The 20,557-nt window shown below is 40.7% G+C and overlaps 1 protein-coding gene across 1 annotated transcript in view; it reads right to left on the bottom strand.

Moving 5' to 3' along the window:
• Positions 1 to 203: 203 nt before the first annotated feature.
• The window catches only part of HACD2 (3-hydroxyacyl-CoA dehydratase 2), an 87,394-nt gene continuing 67,040 nt past the window's right edge, over positions 204 to 20,557 (bottom strand). The window contains exons 5-7 of the mRNA XM_086402818.1: positions 9,940 to 10,061; positions 7,940 to 8,118; positions 204 to 3,222 (exon numbers count right to left, since the gene is read on the bottom strand). Coding sequence (XP_086258944.1) covers positions 3,140 to 3,222; positions 7,940 to 8,118; positions 9,940 to 10,061 — 384 coding nt within the window. The 3' untranslated portion in view covers positions 204 to 3,139. The remainder of the gene's footprint in view (positions 3,223 to 7,939; positions 8,119 to 9,939; positions 10,062 to 20,557) is intronic.

The raw sequence follows: 20,557 nt of genomic DNA, 5'->3' as shown, positions 1-20,557 counted from the left end.
AGGAAGAATGATTTTTTTGAAATCTCTTAATATAATTTGTCTGCTTTTCCTTTAAGTGTAGAACCATTATGAAGAGCAGAAATTGATTTAAAAACTTTTAAGAAAGAGCTAGAATCTATAATGGAACTGAAACTTCCATAATCCTACAATACCATTTTCAGGCCAACTCAATGTGAAAAATCACCAGATCTACTGGTCAAATATCAAATCCAGGCAGAGCACACATTAGTTTATTTTGAAATGCAACACAGATCAGTATTTTATGAATACAACTTATTACTACATTATCAGGTAAAAACAGCTTCCAAATGCATGCATAGAAAGTTAAGCATAGTCTTTGAACTCCTTATTTCTAAATATACAAAAAATACATTTAAATTATATAATTTTAGTGAATCAAAGACTTATAAAATTACAGTTTTGGTTTTCACAACATAGAAAAAATATAAAAATGACTTTATATATGGTTGTATAATTTTTTACCCAAATTTCAAAGGAGCGGTATGTACCGATTTTGTCTTACAATGCTTTATCCAAAACTCAGAATTGAAACTAATTTGTAGGTTGTACCACATCGATGCCAACCTTTTATTATAAATGAATAACCAAAAACACAAGTGGAAGTGAGGGCACAATCTCTTCACGTGCCTCAAAGCTACACCTTCTAAGCCCTTCCTGTTGGAAGTTTGCTCCAGAGAAACGTTTCCAACAGGTGGATGTGCTTTATTCCATGACTAACTCTATACGGAGCCTCTGAAAACTGTCAGTACGTGTTAAATGAATGACCCCAACCTTAGCAAACAGAACACAGCAAGATGCAGATTAGCAGCTTGTGTCGATACAGCACTACTGCGTATCTCAAAGAATTCTCTGCCAGAAGGTGGTCCCCGAAGCGGGGGAACTGAAACACCCAATCAGGCAGGGGTTGGAGGGGGGCAGATGATGCCTTTGATTCTGCCCGGAAATGAAAGTGGTTAAGTCTGACAAAATACCCACCAAAACACCACCTTCCTCATCCACACCTTATAAGAAGATGTGGTATCCGGTGGGGTTAGATGTTCTCAGTCCATAAACGAACACCACCACTTCCAAAGAGAAATGAATTCACATTAGAGATAAAGAAACCAGTTACTGAGAGAGGTGACTGAAGGACACAGTGCATGCCTTACTTATCTGCAATGAGCATTTTAAATGTTGACGGACAAAAACACACACTGGGGTTGAGACCCTTTTTGAGAAGGGAGTTGTTCACTGCGTTCTTGCTGTCAAAGTTCAATTTGATGCATGACCACTATTTGTGACAGATTGTTTTTCATAAATAGTGACAAATTATAATAGAGAGGACCGAATAAAACTCCCAATCCAGCAGTCCTGGAAACTTTGCATTTCTCATCCCATCTTCTATAACTATTTCAAACACAAATGAAAAAAATCTTACTCAACCTAAGTAATAAGGCTAATATAACCCAAATTGATTCTATTTTATGGTAGAAAAACATTTTGGAAAAATAAGAGAAAAAAGCATGAAAAATAATCTTCCCACGTTTTGTTTATCAAATACAAGAATAGATTCTAATCTCACCACACCCAAGTCAAGAGTGCTGCCTTTAAGAAGCAGAATTTTAATGATCAATTCAAAAATAATGTATTATACATCTGCTTGCATTAAATTTCAGGCTGCATATTTTCTTCTCATTTTCATCTTAATTTTCAAGCTTCTATTAAAATGAGCATTTAAAAGTTTTCCATTATGACACCCTTCTAATATTCGTAATTAAACTTTAGTTGATAACCAGTCAGTAAGCTAGTAAGCTAGCCTTTTAAAAGATCAACCAATTAAAAAAAAAAAAAGGGAAAATGTTTCCGTAAAGAACACTGTATATTTAAAATCTAATGCATGTCTAAACTTGGGCTTTACATTTTCATCCAACTCTTGAAAAGTCTTAAATGCACAGTTTAGCAATTATAGTATGTAGACAAGACGTTAATTAGACAATGTCCATATGTCCAAAGTATTTCTTGGCTGCTCCAAAATGCGGGGACGATACTACTTTTAGTTCATGACTGCCCAACTGGAACATTTCACTGCCTCTGGACTTACAACTTGGTGGGAATTACATAGCACCATAATAAGGAAAAGTATACAAACAGAAGAGCTGAATAAGAATGTGAAAGTAAAATAATAAGGGTACACAAACCCATTCCTGATTGTTCTTCCAAACTCCATTTCTAGAGTAACACCTTCCATGTGCTTTCAAGAACAGATTCTCTACTTCTGTGCACTAGACTGGCTTCAGGTCCCTAAGCAACAATAGTTCCTGGCAAACTCCTTACTCAGGGTGTTCTGAGAATGGTACTGTGAAAGGTACCTGTCATTGACTAGCTACTGAGCTTTCCCTTCCTCAGAACTGTCCAGTTTTGTTAAAATAGGATTGAGGTTGAGCCCCAGTTAAGGTAGCTTCTCTACAATATACACATACTTATTAAATTCAAGCACATTTCGTAGTGGCAAGCAGTAATGACTCGAATGAAAACAAAACGGTTCTAGTTGTTTTCTGATTATAGGCACTACCCCAAAGTTTCACAGACATGTACATTGTATAATTCATTCACTAGATATGAGGGGAAGGTCCCAGCCATAACTTCAGAGCATGCCAGAGAACAAACGGCTTCCAGCATGCAGTCAAGCGCTTAGAGAGGGGATGCTAAACACACTGCAGACTGAGACGTACCTGCTCCAAGCTGGGCATTCAGTGGGCGCAACTTCATGGGTCAGACTGTAACGCTCAAGTGTTTAGTGTTACAGATATTTTATTTATCAGACATGTGAAGGAAACAGGAGGATATAAAATGCCAAATCCCTTTCCAGCGCCATCATAAATATTGGGAACTTCTGGTTGAAAGAGCATGCTGAAATGGACCGGCCAGGATGTTTTATGTAACAGCTTTCGTTTTTTTGTTTTGTTTTTTAGAAAACCCCAGGCCCACATGACACTGGATTTTGGTTTATTTATTTATTTTTTTAGTATTTAAAAATAGTTCTTACTTATTTTCTATGAAACGTATTGGGAACTGAAAAAGTCTGCAGCATTTTTTGTCATTGGAAAGTTTGTTTCTGGGGATGTGCAGGAAGAAGGAACTATTCAAATTTCTTGTGTTCTTCAGTATGAGAAAGGATCTTTCTTCTCTGGTGTATCATGTGGAAGTACAACTGGGGAAAAACTGCAAAGAAGAGAGAGAATTGGTTAAGGAGATGATTTAAAACCACAGGTTCTACGTAAAGCACATGGACTTGAGGTCCTCTCTGACTCCGACCACTTTCTCTCCCAGCAACCAAGGATGGTAACAAGACGGGCTTGGAGAAAGAAGAAAAACACAAAGAAACTTCGTTTCCTGCTTTAGCCGAGGGGGAAGGTAACGTGGACTGGAGTGTCAGATACCACTGCCACTGGCATTACCAATCAGGATGCCACGGAGCTGCCAAATAATACTCTTTACACAAGCTCATGCTATCTGCACACTTATTCTCTGATTTCCCAACAACCAGGGGGTGAATTCTAGTGCTAGAGTTACTATTTCTGTTCACAGAGGAGGAATGGAAGCCTCAGAGAGGCTGGGCATTTGCCTGCGGTCTCACAGCAAATCACTGACAGTCAGGACCAGGCTCCGTGCTCCTGACCCTCAGTCTCACCCTCCCTGTCCCTCTGCTCTGTCATCCAGGAGGATGTCCCAAAGGTACTTCCAGAGAAATGCTGTTCTTTGGGAAGACCGCGGAGTGGTGTTTGATCTGAACACCACTAAGCCACGTTTGGATGTGAAAAGCAAACCCTTATGCACCGGAGATTCTGTTCTTGGTCATTTCATAAGTTACTTTAAAAAGGACTGGCTCTCGATTGAACAGGGTGGTGCTGCCTGGGAGGACGGAGTGGGGATATTACTGGCATTCAGTGCAAGGGGCCAGTAATGCCAACATCCACACTATGTGACAGTCCTCCGTGACTAAGAGCTGTCCCATCCCAAAGGCCTACAGTGTCCCTGTTGGGAGATGCCAGCTTAAGCTATCTGACCTTCACAAGGTTACTGTAAACTGGGGGTTCAAAAACCACATAAAATATTCCAGTGAGATGGTCTTGGACGTACACCATCCACCTTCCCTTCTCAACGGCTCCACTCTCTGTATTTTAGACAGTAACCTGTGTTTTGGGGGAGGTGATTTCTACTACTGCCAACTCTTCTCTCACAGTTTCTTTCTTTCCAAATGGGTTCCAAGTTGGCCAAATGTCAAACGATCCTCCCAAAGTACCAAGACATCAGTGGGTGTGTGCACACAGATTTGATAAACTGCAGAGGAGGCCTCGGCGCTGAACAGCGCTGCCATCCACTCCACTCACTATTTGCAGGCAGGAAGTTATTCACAGAAAAGACCCAGCTTGTGCATAAAATTCAACAGTGAGAGAACTATTTTGGTATGAACACCAGAAAACTTGACAAGCTCTATAATCTAAAAACTGGAAGTAAGGATATAATTAAACCATAAGGAATGCTAATTGTAATCATTTAAAACTGTGAGGCTAGTCACATTTCTATAGATATACTTTAGTAAAGGGAAACTTTGCAGCAAAGAACACTAAGGACTTTTCCACTGGCTGCATTTGTGATTATGTCACTCATATAAAGTGTGGCTATGGACCCACAGGGTCTGACGTAGGACAACAATCCAAAAGCCATTCAATAGGCCTTTAGTGGCAACCAGATGCCTAAATATACCTTCATCCTCATGCAAGGGCCTGCCAGCTACGAGGCTCCTGGTCAGGACTGGGGAGCAGATATGGCCCTTTCATTTTGTTACATTCTTCCAGAAGTTGCTCAGTGCCCAGGAGAAAGAAATGTGTGGGGGAGACGGGGAAAATGGGAGTACTTGGGCTAGAGATTCTCTGTTCCTCTGGCAGTGACTCCCTGGTGACCAGAACTTGGGGGACACTGTCTCCATCTCAATTACTCACATGGTCACACCAGCTACAGTGACTGAAATAATTCCAGATGCATGGTTGCCTGCTTTTAACTACGCTGAAAATCTCAACCTGACAACAGGCTGTTCAGAATTCTAGCCTCTGCTCTTATAGTTTAGGACATGTAGGATGGAGATGGCGGCTATGCATGTGTCCGTCCTGTTGTGCCGGAGGGTGGGTGGGTAGGTGGCTGCGGTGTCACTGGGCACACCTTCCTGTAAGGAGAAGGGCGCTCTTAAGACTTGAAGGCAGAGGGCAACTGGAAACACTCTGTTTGGGGCAAGTTCCTTCTGTTTCTCTAATAATCAGAGGGCGGTTATGGTTACTGACAACGTGGACAGTGCCCTGCTTCTTGGTGACCCTGCCCTCTATCACTGTTTCTCGTTTCTCTCTGCCTTTTTTAAACCCCAGCCCTGCAGCTAGCTTTCACCAATTTGCAAAAGGGGGAGGGCAGGTAATGTAAACAGATACTGTCCATACTCATACTGCAGCTGCAGCAGAGGAGAGGAACACCCCAAAGGGAATCCAAAGCACCCCAATATGAGAAAACTCCCAGGGCTGCGGCTCACAGGCCACGCACAACATGGCCTGCAGGTACGACAGTGCAACATCTGGTCAGGGCCATAACGAAGAGGTGCTGCTTTCTAAGACATGTACATCACCCACGTCCCATGAGAGGGGATTGAAAGAAACCTAAGTTGTGGAAGGGAACCCAGATTTGGTAAAGAAGGCTGCATGGCAACAGCAACCTCTCCTGACTGCATTTTCTTCTTATAAATACAAAGTTTTGGAAAGTTGGAAACGTGCAGTTGGCTGGAATGAACTGTACAAACTGGTCTCAGTATTAACAACATAAACTACTAAAAACATTCAGGGCCACTGGCTCAGGCCAGAAGCACAGTGAGCGCCAGCAGACATGAGTGATGTGCAGCAGTACAGGGTCTGCGCTGCCATCTTGAGCCTGGGTGGGGAGTTAGGGATTTGAAGGGAACCTTTTAATCTCTGTCCTTGAAATGAATCCTTTTTTTGTCCTACAGGAGTTAAGCTACCTTAGAAATGAAAGAGTATGGACTTTAACCAAGCCAAGTTCTCTCATTAAAAAGAGGCTGAGAATGGTAGAAGGGGGAAGGACTGAGGTACGGAAAGCAGACGCTGGCTGAGAGGAGTTTCCCTGCTCTAAGACAGCTGACTCTTAGGTCTGTGCTCTCTTCTCTTCTAAGGCCACGAAGGAAAATCCCACAGAACTGGGTTTGTTTTCCTCCAGGAATCCTGTCATCCTGTGCTTGACCAGGCCCCTTCTCTACCGAGAGGTCAGCAGGGTGAGGCAAAAGGTTGGCTCTGGTTGGCCCCCGTGGCACAAAAAGAGACTAGGAGGTGCAGAGTGCCCTGAGCTTCCCGGAGAACTGCTCCTGGAATACAGCCCCACCTGCAACAGACCGGAAACCTGGCAGCACCTCTGAGGTAGGGCCCAGGTTTCCATTAATGGGGCAGCACTTCGTTACTGGTTTGATTTCATGATAGTCTCCTGGCCCCGTTCCCAGTTATCCAACACAGCATTTATCTCCATTTAAAGACTTATGCTGAATTTAAATACATCTTGTGGTGCTCATCAGGATAATACTGGTTAGCCTGGGTGTGGCAAAACTGCAGTTAGGAATTGTTGCTCTAGAGACTGGAAATGAAACACAATCGGAAAGGTGAGAGGCTCTAAGTTAATTCTTACTACTTAAATTTTTACACTCTTCCATATTTATCTTTTGTTTGAAAATCAACTACCTTTTACATTTGGAGAGAGATGGCCTTTAGCCACCCTGGTTCCAGCAACAGAGAGGAGGACTTGATTGCTATTAAAGGGTGTAAAAGGAATCACAAAGCAGAAGTGCGTCCAAGAACCTCTCCAAGATAAATGTTCACAAGAAAATGGGATGTCGTTTTTTTCCCTCAAAGTGTATGAAATGCATTTTTCCACAAGGGGACACAAGCTTGTCACCTGTGACTGTTAGGATGATTCATTCAGTTAATGCTGTGGGCTGAAGAAAAATCCAACCTTCCAGTCTGAATTTAACCTGAGGTTTAGGGGAGAATATAGCATCTTACAGCCTAAAATAAGATTCAGAGTCATAATGCCAATGGAAGTAGCTAAGGGAGAAGAAGCATTCAGTTTACTTGGCCTTGGGTAAAACAGTACTTTTGGATATGTGGAAATCAGTTACAGGATAGAAACTGAACATCAGAATTTGAGTAAAGGAGTAAACAACTCTTCATCCTCAGCAAACCAGACTCACTTCAGGGAAGCCTCAAACGTGGCCTTTTCTCTCTGTTAATGTGCTGGTAGGCAGATTTGAGTATCTATATATTTAAACCTTCAGCAGGACTATTAAAATAATCGGAAACTATCCTGAAGAGAATGCTACGTCCTGTTCAGATGACTTTGTTTATTTCCAAAAAAGAAATAAAGAAAAATTAATCAATTAATCTATTTTTATTTTACTTGTTTCTAGTCAACTACCAATTCCTTAAAAGTGAAGTAATGTTTATTTTGATATAGCGGAAGTGTAAAACTCTCTCTACAGTGTTTTTCAAATACCATAACATGCAGCTTTTAAGAGACTGAAAAAGTCAAGGTAAGGTCTCTAATGGTTTCTTTTTTTGCTTTCCACTCAGTCCTTTCCTCCAATAGGCAGTTAACCTATGCTGGCATTCACTGTGTCACACACACACACTAAGGGCTGCATTTTAGCAGCTGAGAGGAATTCATCTTTATTCAGTTACTACCAGAGAAAACTCTCTGGCAGTCAGCTTCAATGAAAACCAAAGCGTCCCCGATAAATTAGATTTATGGTGTAAAAACAACCAAAGGCATTTAACTCTAGCTATTGTTGAGCCAATTTTTAAAACATAAATAAATATATGCATAAATATCTACTTACGTGGAATGTAAGAGATCATTATCAGAATTAGGAATGCATAATAATCAAAGGAGAAATTGTATTTGTTAGGTAAACTGATGGAGTACAGGCCAGCCTGTCTGACAAAGGGCAACGCGGCATATATTGTGAGCAATTCTCCGGACACTCCCATTGGGTACAGCACAATGAAGAGTGTGTACCTAAAACAAAACAAAATATTCATTACTGAGGTTTGAAGCCAGCTTCAGTAGAAAGATGCACCCTCCCACCCCCACAACCAGTACTGATTGTAAGTAATCAGTACTGGTCTTGTAGAACGCTACTGTTTATACACTTTGCTGTTTACCCACTGCTTAAATTCAGGTTTTACAAGCCAGTTTTTGAAAAGGGCCAAAGTAGGTATGTTTCTGAATGTTCTAAAATAAAATGTATTTGGTCAGCCTCAAAATCTGGCCTGACTAAATAAACAACTCTTCAAAACAACCCCCTAAAATAACTGAGGTGATGTCAAATACTGGTAAAGTAGGGGCATGGAGTCATGGTTCATACTGAAGGGTCCTGCCTCATAGGTGGGTGTGGGTTTCGGGGGGAAGGTGTTGAAACAAGGTGTCCAAGAATCCCTACAATGCACACCAATTCTGGTCTCTGGACTGAAAAAAGCAGCATATCCAATGTGTATATTCTGCAAAGTTTTCAAAAGCCTGTACATGCTATTGTGAAAAATAAAATACATGCCAAGTTTAAAAAATATTAAAAATTTTATGATAGCTTTGGTCATTATGTAATTTTCCAGTCCCCCTCCCCCCCCCAAAAAAACCCAATTACTATCACATGGGTGACTCTACACAATTTTCTTCACTTTAAAAAGGAGTTTCTCATGCTTTAAAAAGAATTTTGGAGAGGCTCACCCTATGGAACTAACTGGAAGCCATTCTGAGGTGTAAGTATTGCTAAATAAATCATCAGCTCATGTTTAAAAAGCCTTTGGCTGTTTGTGGCTGACAGTAAATACTGGACTCTAAACCTCCACATACAGGAAATATGCTGACGAAAGAAAGATACGTTCTCCGCTGTCACCTTCAGCCATCCTTAGGAGGGTGGAAAAGCACGACTCTTGCAAGGGCCACAGAGGGAATCTTTCTCTAATACTAAAAGCAGGGTTTGGTCAATAAACTTGCCCTATAACTAGGATAGACAGCTTTCCATTTTCCTATCAGCTTTGCTGCCCAACTTGGTTAGAAACCACTATACTTTTCCCATTCTCCTTTTCCTAATACAAATGTTTACTGGGTGGGGGAGGGGGGGTGAAAAAAAAAGGAAAGAAAAAGACGTTCCCATGCTTTGGAAACATTTGGTTTATGTCTCTGTTTAATCATTAAACTCACAAATTGTCTAGGAACCACCGTTTTCCTTTTATGAAACGAGGCACTTTGGCCCCAAGGACAATTTTGATCCTTTGGCTTTGTCACTCATTCCTGTAGTCATCTCTAACTCAGAAAGTTGCTCACAACTGTGTCACAGGTTAGTTCAGATAATCAGATGAATGATCAGAAATTCACCAAATTCATAACAAATACTATTGTTAAAAATAATCAAAGCAAACTAAACTGATAATATGCTAAAAGTGCCCTGTAACACTTGTTATTAATTAAAGAGTAATTTAAGAATTATTGTGTTGGAAAAACTGAGACAGGAATTGGACTTGGTCCCAAAAAACCATCATAATGGCAGAAGCTCATCGGTACAGTTTTCTATGGACAAAAAAGAGACGCTCTATCAAATCTCTATTGAATAATTTAACTGAGAGAATTGATCCCAAATAAATCACTTAAGTAGAGATAAAAAATTTAAGTGTTTTTATAAATCACAGTTACATAGTCACTTGCCCTGATGAAATCCACAGAGCAGAATTTTATCCAACCCCTACCTCACACAAGTTTTAGAAATAAAAAACAGTATTTAGGCAATAAAGAAAAAGTACAGCACTTCAAAAGTTAGTCTTCATTCCTGTACTTCTTTACCTGGCCCATTTGATGAGGTAAGGCAGATGGTTTAACAGACTGAATGTATAAAAGGAGTAACGGATAATTTCTGTGATGGTCCAGGCAATAACAAACAGGAGGACACTGTCTTCACTCTGGACCTGTAGGAAAAGGAAGACAAAGGAAAAAGCAAACACACAAAACATTTTAACAAAGAAGCACTCACAATGTGGAGAGCGGAGTCCTTTCCCCCTTGTTGAGCTGGTGGGGTTGAAGTCAATACAGCTCCTTGTCTGTAACCTCAGGGCCCACAGCACAGAAAGAGCTTGCCACATAAAGAATACAGACATGTCTATGACAACAACTGCAGAGCCAAGGGACGAGGGGCAAGTGAGAAGAAACTCGGCTTACTGATGAGTAAGAGATACAGGGAGGGGGGATTACCTGAGCTGGAGCCCACAGGGAGAAACAAACACGAAGAGGGAGTTCTGCGTGTTTGCTTGCTGACATGATGTGGAGAATGTGAACCGGTGTTGTGGGAGCCAAGAACACTTAGGCAAGACAGTAGAAGGGTAAACTGGTGAAAAGCTTGGGATCCATTAATAAGAATTTTAATTTGATTTCCATGACAATTTGGAATCCAAAGAAATTTCAGAGAAGGGCAACATAATGATAAAAACACAACTGAGGATGAAGCTAATTCCCTGGGCAGGATGAATTCATGTCAGGGAAGCTGGAGATCGTCTATGAGGCAAGTCCATTTATTCTCCCCCACTGGTGACTTCTGATCCCAGATGAGCCTGGTTTAACTCAGGGATTACAGAGGCTTCCATGCTGATCACAGGAGGTGGCTAAAACCAGAAGAATTTTGGAATTCTCAGCCTCCTCTGAAGTTGTTTTCATGCTGAAAAACCAATATGCTTCTAATAAGGCTCCTTAGTCAGTCAGTTCAGTCACTTAGTTGTGTCTGACTCTTTGCGACCCCATGGACTGCAGCATGCCAGGCTTCCTTGTCCATCACCAACTCCTGGAGCTTACTCAAACTCATGGCCATTGAGTTGGTGATGCCATCCAACCATCTCATCCTCTGTTGCCCCCTTCTCCTCAAGCCTTCAATCTTTCCTAGTATCAGGGTCTTTTTCAATGAGTCAGTTCTTCAGATCAGGTGGCCAAAGTACTGGAGTTTCAGCTTCAGCATCAGTCCCTCCAATGAATATTCAGGACTGATTTTCTTTAGGATTGACTGGTTTGATCTCCTTGCAGTCCAAGGACTCTCAAGTCTTCTCCAGCACCAATTCAAAAGCATCAATTCTTTGGTTCTCAGCTTTCTTTATAGTCCAACTCTCACATCCATACATCACTACTGGAAAAACCATAGCTTTGACTAGATGGACCTTTTTCAGCAAAGTAATGTCTCTGTCTAGGTTGGTCATAGCTTTTCTTCCAAGGAGCAAGCGTCTTTTAATTTCATGGCTGCAGTCACCATCTGCATTGATTTTGGAGCCCCCCAAAATAAAGTCTCTCACTGACTTCTTAGGTATTTTCATTTTAGGGGATGTTCTCACGATATGCCTCAGACTGCAAATCTTGCAAGAACATTTATTACTGTGGTATTAACTTTCAGCACACCCAGCCTTCCCACTCCAGCTAAGTTTATGATGATCCTTTACGCTTGAAAACCAATAGTAAGAATAAGAAACAACCTTGCACCTCAATTCACTTATATTTTCTTACATCCAAAAAGGGCAGTTAGAGAGTTGTATGTGAATAAGAAATTCCACTGAGCAAACCAAACAAACATCATTTACAAGATCTTCTCTGTCTTACTCCTAACATCTAATATAACACAAGTATGGCACTGTAACCTTAACTTTTGCTTCTCTGCATTTGGAATGTTACTGAGCACTTCTATTCTTCCTCAGAAAGTGAACATGGAACGATCTGCCTACACAATGAAATAAGCAGTCATTTACATACCTATTAGCTAAATTGCTCTGACAAAGAACTTCATAAATCCACAGTCACTATTCTCTAAAATAGTAAGAATTTCATACTGTCAAGAGCGAGAATACTTTTTGTTTTCCTGGTGCTCTTATATTAGCCAAAGTAAAGCAAAAGCTAAACCCCTTTAAAGCTTTCATGTTTCATTTTTCAGTCTGTCCGCAAATCCTTGCTTAAAACCCATCTATACCAAAATATAATTTCAAAGCACACTTTGCTTTTTTTTGATATACTTTGTAATCCTCATCTTAAGGAGATATACTTTTACAGCTATGGGCTGAAAGCCTTCCTCAAAGATCTTTAGGCTATAATAGAAGTTCTTCTCTAAAATTGTGCATTGTAATAGTCTTGAAAGCGGGAAGCGTGTTTTATTCATTTTTTGATTCCCAAAAGCACTTTGTGCTTTTCACAAGTAGGAGCTCAACAGATATTTGTGGAGCAAAACAATTCAATCCTAATCAGCTGCCTGCGCTCTGATACCTGATACTAGTTTCTGTGTAGTCTTGGAGGCTTTTAAATAGGGAGAAGCAGACAAGCAAGCCCCCCAGCCTTCTGCTCTGGTCCAGTCTAGAAGGTATTTGATTCACACACACCTTCAGTTAGACCAAAAGGACTGCGACAAACTCAGACTCAGGAGGAATGTGAAAACAGTCTGTTCCCAGAATCCAGCTGTGAAGACCATGTCATCATTTTAAAAAGCCTGCTGCTGCTAAGTCACGTCAGTCGTGTCCGACTCTGTGAGACCCCATAGACAGCAGCCTACCAGGCTCCGCTGTCCCTGGGATTCTCCAGGCAAGAATACTGGAGTGGGTTGCCATTTCCTTCTCCAATGCATGAAAGTGAAAAGTGAAAGTGAAGTCGCTCAGTCATGTCCAACTCAGCGACCCCATGGACTGAAGCCTACCAGGCTCCTCCATCCACGGGATTTTCCAGGCAAGAGTACTGGAGTGGGTTGCCATTGCCTTCTCCGTTAAAAGCCTAAGGATAGGGAAAATGACCGTTTTGCACAAATGATATCTTCAGATCTACAGGAAGTACAACATGTTATTAAGAAGGAGCTCATATAAAGTCAGAGATCAAGCTTGTCTAATTTGCAGATAACTATGAACTGAACTGAACTGAACTGATCCAGTAACACAAAATAGGGGTAGAATGGAATGAGTTAAAATGAGTTAATGAGTTAAAGAGACCAATGAGCAGTTTGGGCTAGGTTGACCAAAAATGTTTTGAAGCCATGTTTCAAAGCTGCATGCCCTCACTCACAGCACAAATGAGGATGTGGGCATGGGGCAAGCAGGTCAGCCAGGAAATCTTCCTTTGCTTGGGGCAGTGAGCTGTGTGTTGGACCCTCCATACTGCAGACGGCAGGTTTCAGCCCCCTGCTCTACAGTGAGAGAGGAGGCATGGGGAGTGGGTGGCTTGTGTAATTTAGCCAAGGGAGTTTACACAGAAATTCAAGCTTGAGAAACAAATGGGCACAAGAGAAAAACCTTTATACACAAACAGCATCATATGTTGGACTTTAAAAGGCTTAGGGAGTATCAGTACATGAAAAGCTGTCATTTTTATTACATTCAAAGAAAAACAGATGGTGCCATACAAGCAAATCTCTATGAAGAAACCCTATTCTTCTTAGCCTTTTGGAACCTACTGCTCACCACTCTGGTTATTTCAAAGAAATCCCCTGATCAAGCTTGCTGGTAAGACTTCTCTCTTCTTGATACCCCTTTCATTTGTGAAGAGAAGAGATTCTGGTAAACTCTAGGAGATGAAGACTAGAGTCCGTTCTTGGCAGAACTGTGAAGAGTATGTTTATCTTTCTCCTCTGGCTGCCATAAAAAAACACCATAGTCTGGGTGGCTCAAACAGTAGAAACGTCTTTTCTCACAGTTTTAGAATTCCAAGAGCAGGGTGCCACCATGCTTGCTTCCTTGTGAGGACCCTTTTCCTTGTTCATTCCAGGTGCCTCAATTAAATGGAATGATATTATGTTTCCTTCTGCATCTGGCTTGTTTCATTGAGTATAATGTTTTCAAGGTTCATCCCTGTTGAAGCCATGTATCAGAATTTCCCTCCTTTTAAAGGTTGAATATTATACTGTATGTAAATACCACACTTTGTTTAATGATTCAATTACTGATGGACATTTGCATTGCTTCCACCTTCTGGCTGCTGCTATGTACATGAGTGTACAAATATCTATTTGAGCACCTGTTTTTTCAATTCTGTTGGGTATGCCTAGAAGTGGAATTGTTAGGTCATATAATACTATGTTTAGCTTTTTGAAGAACTGCCAAACTGTTTTCCACATTGGCTACATCATTTTACATTCTTACCAACAGTGCAAAAAGGTTCCAATTTCTTCACTTGTTTACCACCATTTTGCTATTTTCCTTTTTCTTTCCTGACAGTAACCATCCTAATGAGTACAAAGTGGCATCTCACTGTAGTGTTGGTATGCATTTTTTCATGTACTTATCAGTCATCTGTGTATCTTCTTTTGAGAAATATCTTTTGCTCATTTTTAACTTTGGGGGAAATAATCTTTTTAATAATTATGATGACAACTGCAGTAAAAATAATTCTACATAACAGTATAATTGAATAATAGTATAACTGAATTCATACTATATGCCAAGCACTTTTGAACATATATTACCTCTTCGAATTCCCATTTTACAGATGGGAAAAATGAGGTTTACACATGTTGAACCCAGCCTGTGCCCCCAAACTCTGAACAGTTCTGACTTGTCTTCCTGGGGTTCACACACACACACCCCTGCTGCTGTGGGGAGAATATCCCTCTTGCAGTTGAGGATGAGGAGGTGAGGGAGAGACACAGAGGTGGCAGGCTGAAGACATGGCTAGTGTGGATGGAAAATCAGCTACATGTTGTAAATAAATAAACCGAGTAAATAAAACAATATAGTTCAAAAAACGGGACTTCTTGCCATTGGAACAGGTATTTACAAACATGGAAGGGAGAACTCTAGAAAGAATACCATGGTGTTGGATTGTAATTGGAGGAACTGGTATGAGCCCATGATTTTATAACACAGATTTATACACTTATATACATATATAAACTATACATTGAATATATATTTACACACATTTATACACACAATGATATACTTTTAGATGTACATGTGTATGAGTATACATATATGTATATGTTGTTGCTGTTCAGTTGCTATGTTGTGCCCAGCTCTGACCCTGTGGCCTGTAACACACCAGGCTCCTCTGTCCTCTACTATCTCCTGGAGTTTGCTCAAATTTATGCCCATTGAGTCCATGATTATATCTAATCATCTCATCCTCTGTCTTCTTCTCCTTCTGCCTTTCATCTTTCCCAGCATCAGGGTCTATTCCAATGAGCTGGCCTCTTCACATCATGTGGCCAAAGTATTGGAGCTTCAGCATCAGTCCTTCCAGTGAATTTTCAGGGTTGATTTCCTTTAAGATTGACTGGCTTGATCTACTTGCAGTCCAAGGGACTCTCAAGAGTCTTCTCCAGCACCACAATCTGAAAGCATTAATTCTTCAGTGCTCAGCCTTCTTTATGGTCCAGCTCTCGCATCTGTACATGACTACTGGAAAAACCATAGCTTTGACTATACAGACCTTTGTCCGCAAAGTGAGATAGATCTCTGCTTTTTAACACTATTCTAGGTTTGTCATAGCATTTCTTCCAAGGAGTAAGCGTCTTTTAATTTCATGTCTGCAGTCACTGTCCTCTGACTTTGGAGCCCAAGAAAATAATATGTGTCACTGCTTCCATTTTCTCCTTCTATTTGCCATGCAGTGATGGGACCTTAGTTTTTTTAATGCTGAGTTTTAAGCCAGGTTTTTCACTCTACTCTTTCACCCTCATCAAGAGGCTCTTTAGTTCCTCTTTACTTTCTGCCATTAGAGTGGTATCATCTGCATATCTAAGGTTGTTGATATTTCTCCCAGCAATCTTGATTTCAGCTTGTGATTCATTCAGCCTGGTATTTCGCATGATGTACTCTGCATACAAGTTGAACAAACAGGGTGACAATATACAGCCCTGACATATTCCTTTCCCAATTTTGAACCAGTCATTCCACTTAAGTTTCTGTTGCTTCTTGACCCATATACAGATTTCTCAGGAGACAGGTAAGGTGGTCTGGTATTCCCATCTCTTTAAAATTTTTCCATAGTTTGCTGTGATCCACACAGTCAAAGGCTTTAGCATAGTCAATGAAGCAGATGTTTTTCTGGAATTCCCTTGCTTTCTCCATGATCCAGTTAATGTTGGCAACTTGACCTCTGGTTCTGCTGCCTCTTGGAAAACTAGCTTGTACATCTGGAAGTTCTCAATTCACGTACTACTAAAGCCTAGCTTGAAGGATTTTGAGCATAACCTTGCTAGCATGTGACATGAGGGCAATTATATGGCAGTGTGAACATTCTTTGGCATTGCCCTTCTTTGGGACTGGAATGAAAACTGATTGTTCCCAGTCCTGTGGCCACTGCTGAGTTTTCCAAGTTTGATGACATATTGAGTATAGCACTTTAACAGCATCATCTTTTAGGATCTGAAATAGCTCAGCTGGAATTCCATCATGCCCACTAGCTTTGTTCGTAGTAATGCTTCCTAAGGCCTACTTGACTTTACACTCCAGGAAGTCCGGCTCTAGGTGAGTGACCATACCATCGTGGTTGTCTGGGTCATTAAGACCTTTTTTGTATAGTTCTTCTGCGTATTCTTGCCACCTCTTCTGTTTCTATTAGGTCCGTACCATTTCTGTCCTTTATTGTGCCAATTCTTATATGAAATCGTTTCCTTGATCTCTCCAGTTTTCTTGAAGAGATCTCTGATGTTTCCCATTCTATTGTTTTCCTCTACTTCCAGTACTCCAAGGCCAAACTTGCCATTCACAAAGGGAAAAAAAAGGACACTGTTTAGACTGTTAGTGAAACCTGAGTGAAGTCTGTGGGGGGATGGTAGTATTTTATCAGTTTTGGCTTCTGTACTGGAGGGTTGTATGCAGGTGATGTAGGAGAGTGTCTGAAACATGCACTTGAGTATTTAGGGGGGACAGGACATCATGTACAGCTTGCTCTCAAGGTTCAGGGAAAAAACGATATGCAAATACAGAGGAGTAGGTGATGGAACAAATGTAGTAAAATGTCAATAGTTGGAGAATCTGAATGAAGGAAACATGAGAGTCTTTTGTACTGTTCTAATTTAAAGTTTCTGTATACCTGAAATGATTTTCAAATAAATTATTTTAAAATATCACCCGAGTAGTAAGCAACCACTTTGGGGACATAATTAGAAGCAAACAATATCACCTGGTTTCTATAAATTGCCTTTGATGTTAAGAATCTGAATCTGCTGGAAGAGGCGGGCTACATAACCATAAAAGAATATGTAAAAACATTTATAACAAAAACTGTCAATAAAAGCACACTTGAGACAGAACAATAGATTTAATGCTGAGGCTGAACTGGCATCCGAATTACTGCTGTCTTATACTTTAAGTACCCCAAGGGCAGGTCCAAAAACTCCCTTTGAAGAAGGGGTTAGCTTACTTAAAAGGCAAAATGAGATTTTCAATAAATGCCTTAGATTAGGATAATAATGATGATTAAGATAATGATAACTCCCATTAGCAGGGCTAATTATCCCTTAAGTATGGTAAAAGTAATTATGTATAAATCTTCACCAGCTAACTGTGAAACTATTTTAATAAGTATAAAGAATTCATTCCTATGTGAACAGTCAATTATATCTGTTTTAAAAGTCAATTATATCTCTGCTTCAGGACACAGAGAAGAATTCAATACAGTTATATAAAAATTGTCACTGAAAGTTTGGGAAAAGACAAGGTTACATTATAGCTAATATGTAACTAACATTTACTGAGCACCTACTAAGTGCCAGGCACTGTTCTAAATGCTTTATACATATTAACACATTGTACCTCCAGGACCACCCAATGAGGAGGAACAAGTGGGCCTGGGAGACTAGAACAGCTCCTTAGGAGCTGGACCAGGCTGGTGTACCCCTCAGCTGGGCAGCTGGAGTGTGACACGTGGTGCCAGCAGCCTGTCTTTCCTGCCTTGTCAGTTACCCTACTCTAAGGCACTGCTTGACTCTGCTCCTGAGCAAGCCCTGTGAAGGCAGCACCTGTGATTTCTCTTTTCCATGCATCCTAGTGCTGAGCACGATACCAGAGCAGACAAGGCATTGAATAAGTATTTGCTGACCTGTCTGCAGCCTGGCCTGCACGTTCTCTGCCTTGGCTGGAATAGCCTTGGGTGAGGAGGGCTGGGCACCTGGGAGAGTGAGGTCACAGGGCTACTGCCTTGAGAGTGATGTCAGCAGAAGGTTTGGGTTGGGGCACAGGACAGTTCTGACGACAATCCTGGTCCTTTCCATAACTTTATTTTTTTGGAACAAAAATGTAACTCATCTAGTTATCTACTTAAAAGGAATGTCCTCCTTGATAAGAAATTGCAATGTAATAAATACTGACGTGTGGTGGTTAAAAAAAAAAAGATGTCTGGATAAGTGTTGGTCTTTTCACATGGCAACTGCATATGTAAAGTATCCATGATTTAATGTTTAGGGGGAAGGTATGAGGCAGAGGGTGAGATGTATGGAGAGAGTAACATGGAAATTTACAATACTATATGTTAAATAGATAGCCAGTGGGAATTTGCTGTATGACTCGGAACTCAAACAGGAGCTCTACGACAATCTGGAAGGGTGGGATGGGGAGGGAGAATCGGAAGGGAGGGAACAAGAGTGTACCTATAGCTCATTCTTGTTGATGTATGACAGAAAACCACAAAATTCTGTAAAGCAATTATCCTTCAATTAAAAAATAAAATAAAAACTTATGATAGGATACACAGTAAACAAACCAGAAAATAATATTCCTTTTATATGGAAAATGTGAGTTATATTAATATACTTCCCTTTTAAAGGAGAGAAAAATATGCAACTATATAGATTTTTCTTAACCAACAATGACAAGGGGGACTGATTAAAAATTATTTCCATTACAACACAATAACTAAGAACTACTCTTTAATATGGATGATGGCCTAGTTAAATGTTTTGGCTTACCAAAACAAGTCTTGGTCATGAAATTAACTTTTCTGAACATGCAATGAGAAAAATGTATAAGCATGCAGTAAATAGGCAACGCACAGTCATTTCTGCATTTATGACAAAATCAGACGTGCAGGTCTGAAAGCTAAAATGTTCCCATTAGTCCAACTTTGATGCTACTATCTGCTCAGCCCATTTCCTGGGAAATATGAAGAAAGAATGGCAATTTCCTACAACTAGCCTCTTCTTCAATCACTGCAACTCTGGAACCAAACAGACCTCCAGGCTTCCAGGCTGCATGTCCTTATCCTTTCCCAGCTTCAACATCCTCATATGGAAACTGAGGTAACATATTTGCCCTTGCATGGGTTCACATGAGGTTAGAAAAACCTATCAAGGACTCAGTAAAGTGCTGCTGCTGCTGCTGCTAAGCCGCTTCAGTCGTGTCCGACTCTGTGCGACCCGAGACGGCAGCCCATCAGGCTCCACCGGCCCCTGGGATTCTCCAGGCAAGACCACTGGAGGGGGTTGCCATTTCCTTCTCCAATGCATGAAAGTGAAAAGTGAAAGTGAAGTCGCTCAGTCGTGTCCGACTCTTAGCGACCCCATGGACTGCAGCCTACCAGGCTCTTCCGCCCATGAGATTTTCCAGGCAAAAGTACTGGAGTGGGGTGCCATCACCTTCTCCGAGTAAAGTGCTAGCCATTCATAAATAGCAGTTATTATTTTTATTCCATGAAAGAAAAATTCAATTCAACAAACATTTATTAAGTTTCTACTATCTATGCTAGTCACTGCTGGGATCCAGTACAGGCTGGTGGCTGCCTCTTAGGCTTAATTACCAAAATAATATTTTGTCATTGTGTTTTCTGTTAAGTGTTAAAGCATTAGCCTGTACCAAATCTGGGATGTCTAAGGATCTCACCAGCTGCTAGCCTTTCCCAATGTTCTTCCTAAGTTCAGTTTGATTCTCTCAGCTCCAAAGAGCATGTTATTAACAGTTTTCATGCAACTATTATTACCTTCAACCAAACTCAAGTATAAGGACTGCATCAGAAAACAGTCATTAATTAGTTCCACCTTGACCATATATATCCAATACAGCCTAAGTATTCTATGAAGCAATAGTCCTTTAACTATTGCCAAGAGAGCCTGAGATCAATATGCCCAGCAGAAGGTTACTGTGGTCTCATGGGGAGAGCTGGTGCAGTCACCCCACAGTCTGCCCCCAGACCTCTAAATGCATCATCCCAGTGTGCCTACTCAACACTCTAGAGGGGACAAGATGGATCACTGTCAGAAGTGTAACTGATGTGGTCAAAAGAACATGAAATGAGCAATATACACTGTGAAATGTCATGGTTCTTTTGTTCTATGATGGTTTAATAATTGCAAAAATGTAAGACAGAAAATAAAAACAAAGGCTTTGATATCATCTCTTGGAACATAAATATTAAAACAATGCCTATAATCCTGGATCACAAATGTTTTGTTTGAGTTTGTACAGTGCTTTAAAAAATATTTGAGCCAGTTTTTTAAGTTGAGAGATTTCACATTTAAAAAATC

The sequence above is a fragment of the Bos grunniens genome, chromosome 1 (genome assembly GCF_055505025.1).
Source record: "Bos grunniens cultivar Pamir isolate PY7600 chromosome 1, Bosgru_T2T1.0, whole genome shotgun sequence".
In the NCBI taxonomy this organism is placed as follows: Eukaryota; Metazoa; Chordata; class Mammalia; order Artiodactyla; family Bovidae; genus Bos; species Bos grunniens.
The sequence above is the reverse complement of the archived record's forward strand: the minus strand, read 5'-3'. Positions and strand labels throughout refer to the sequence as shown.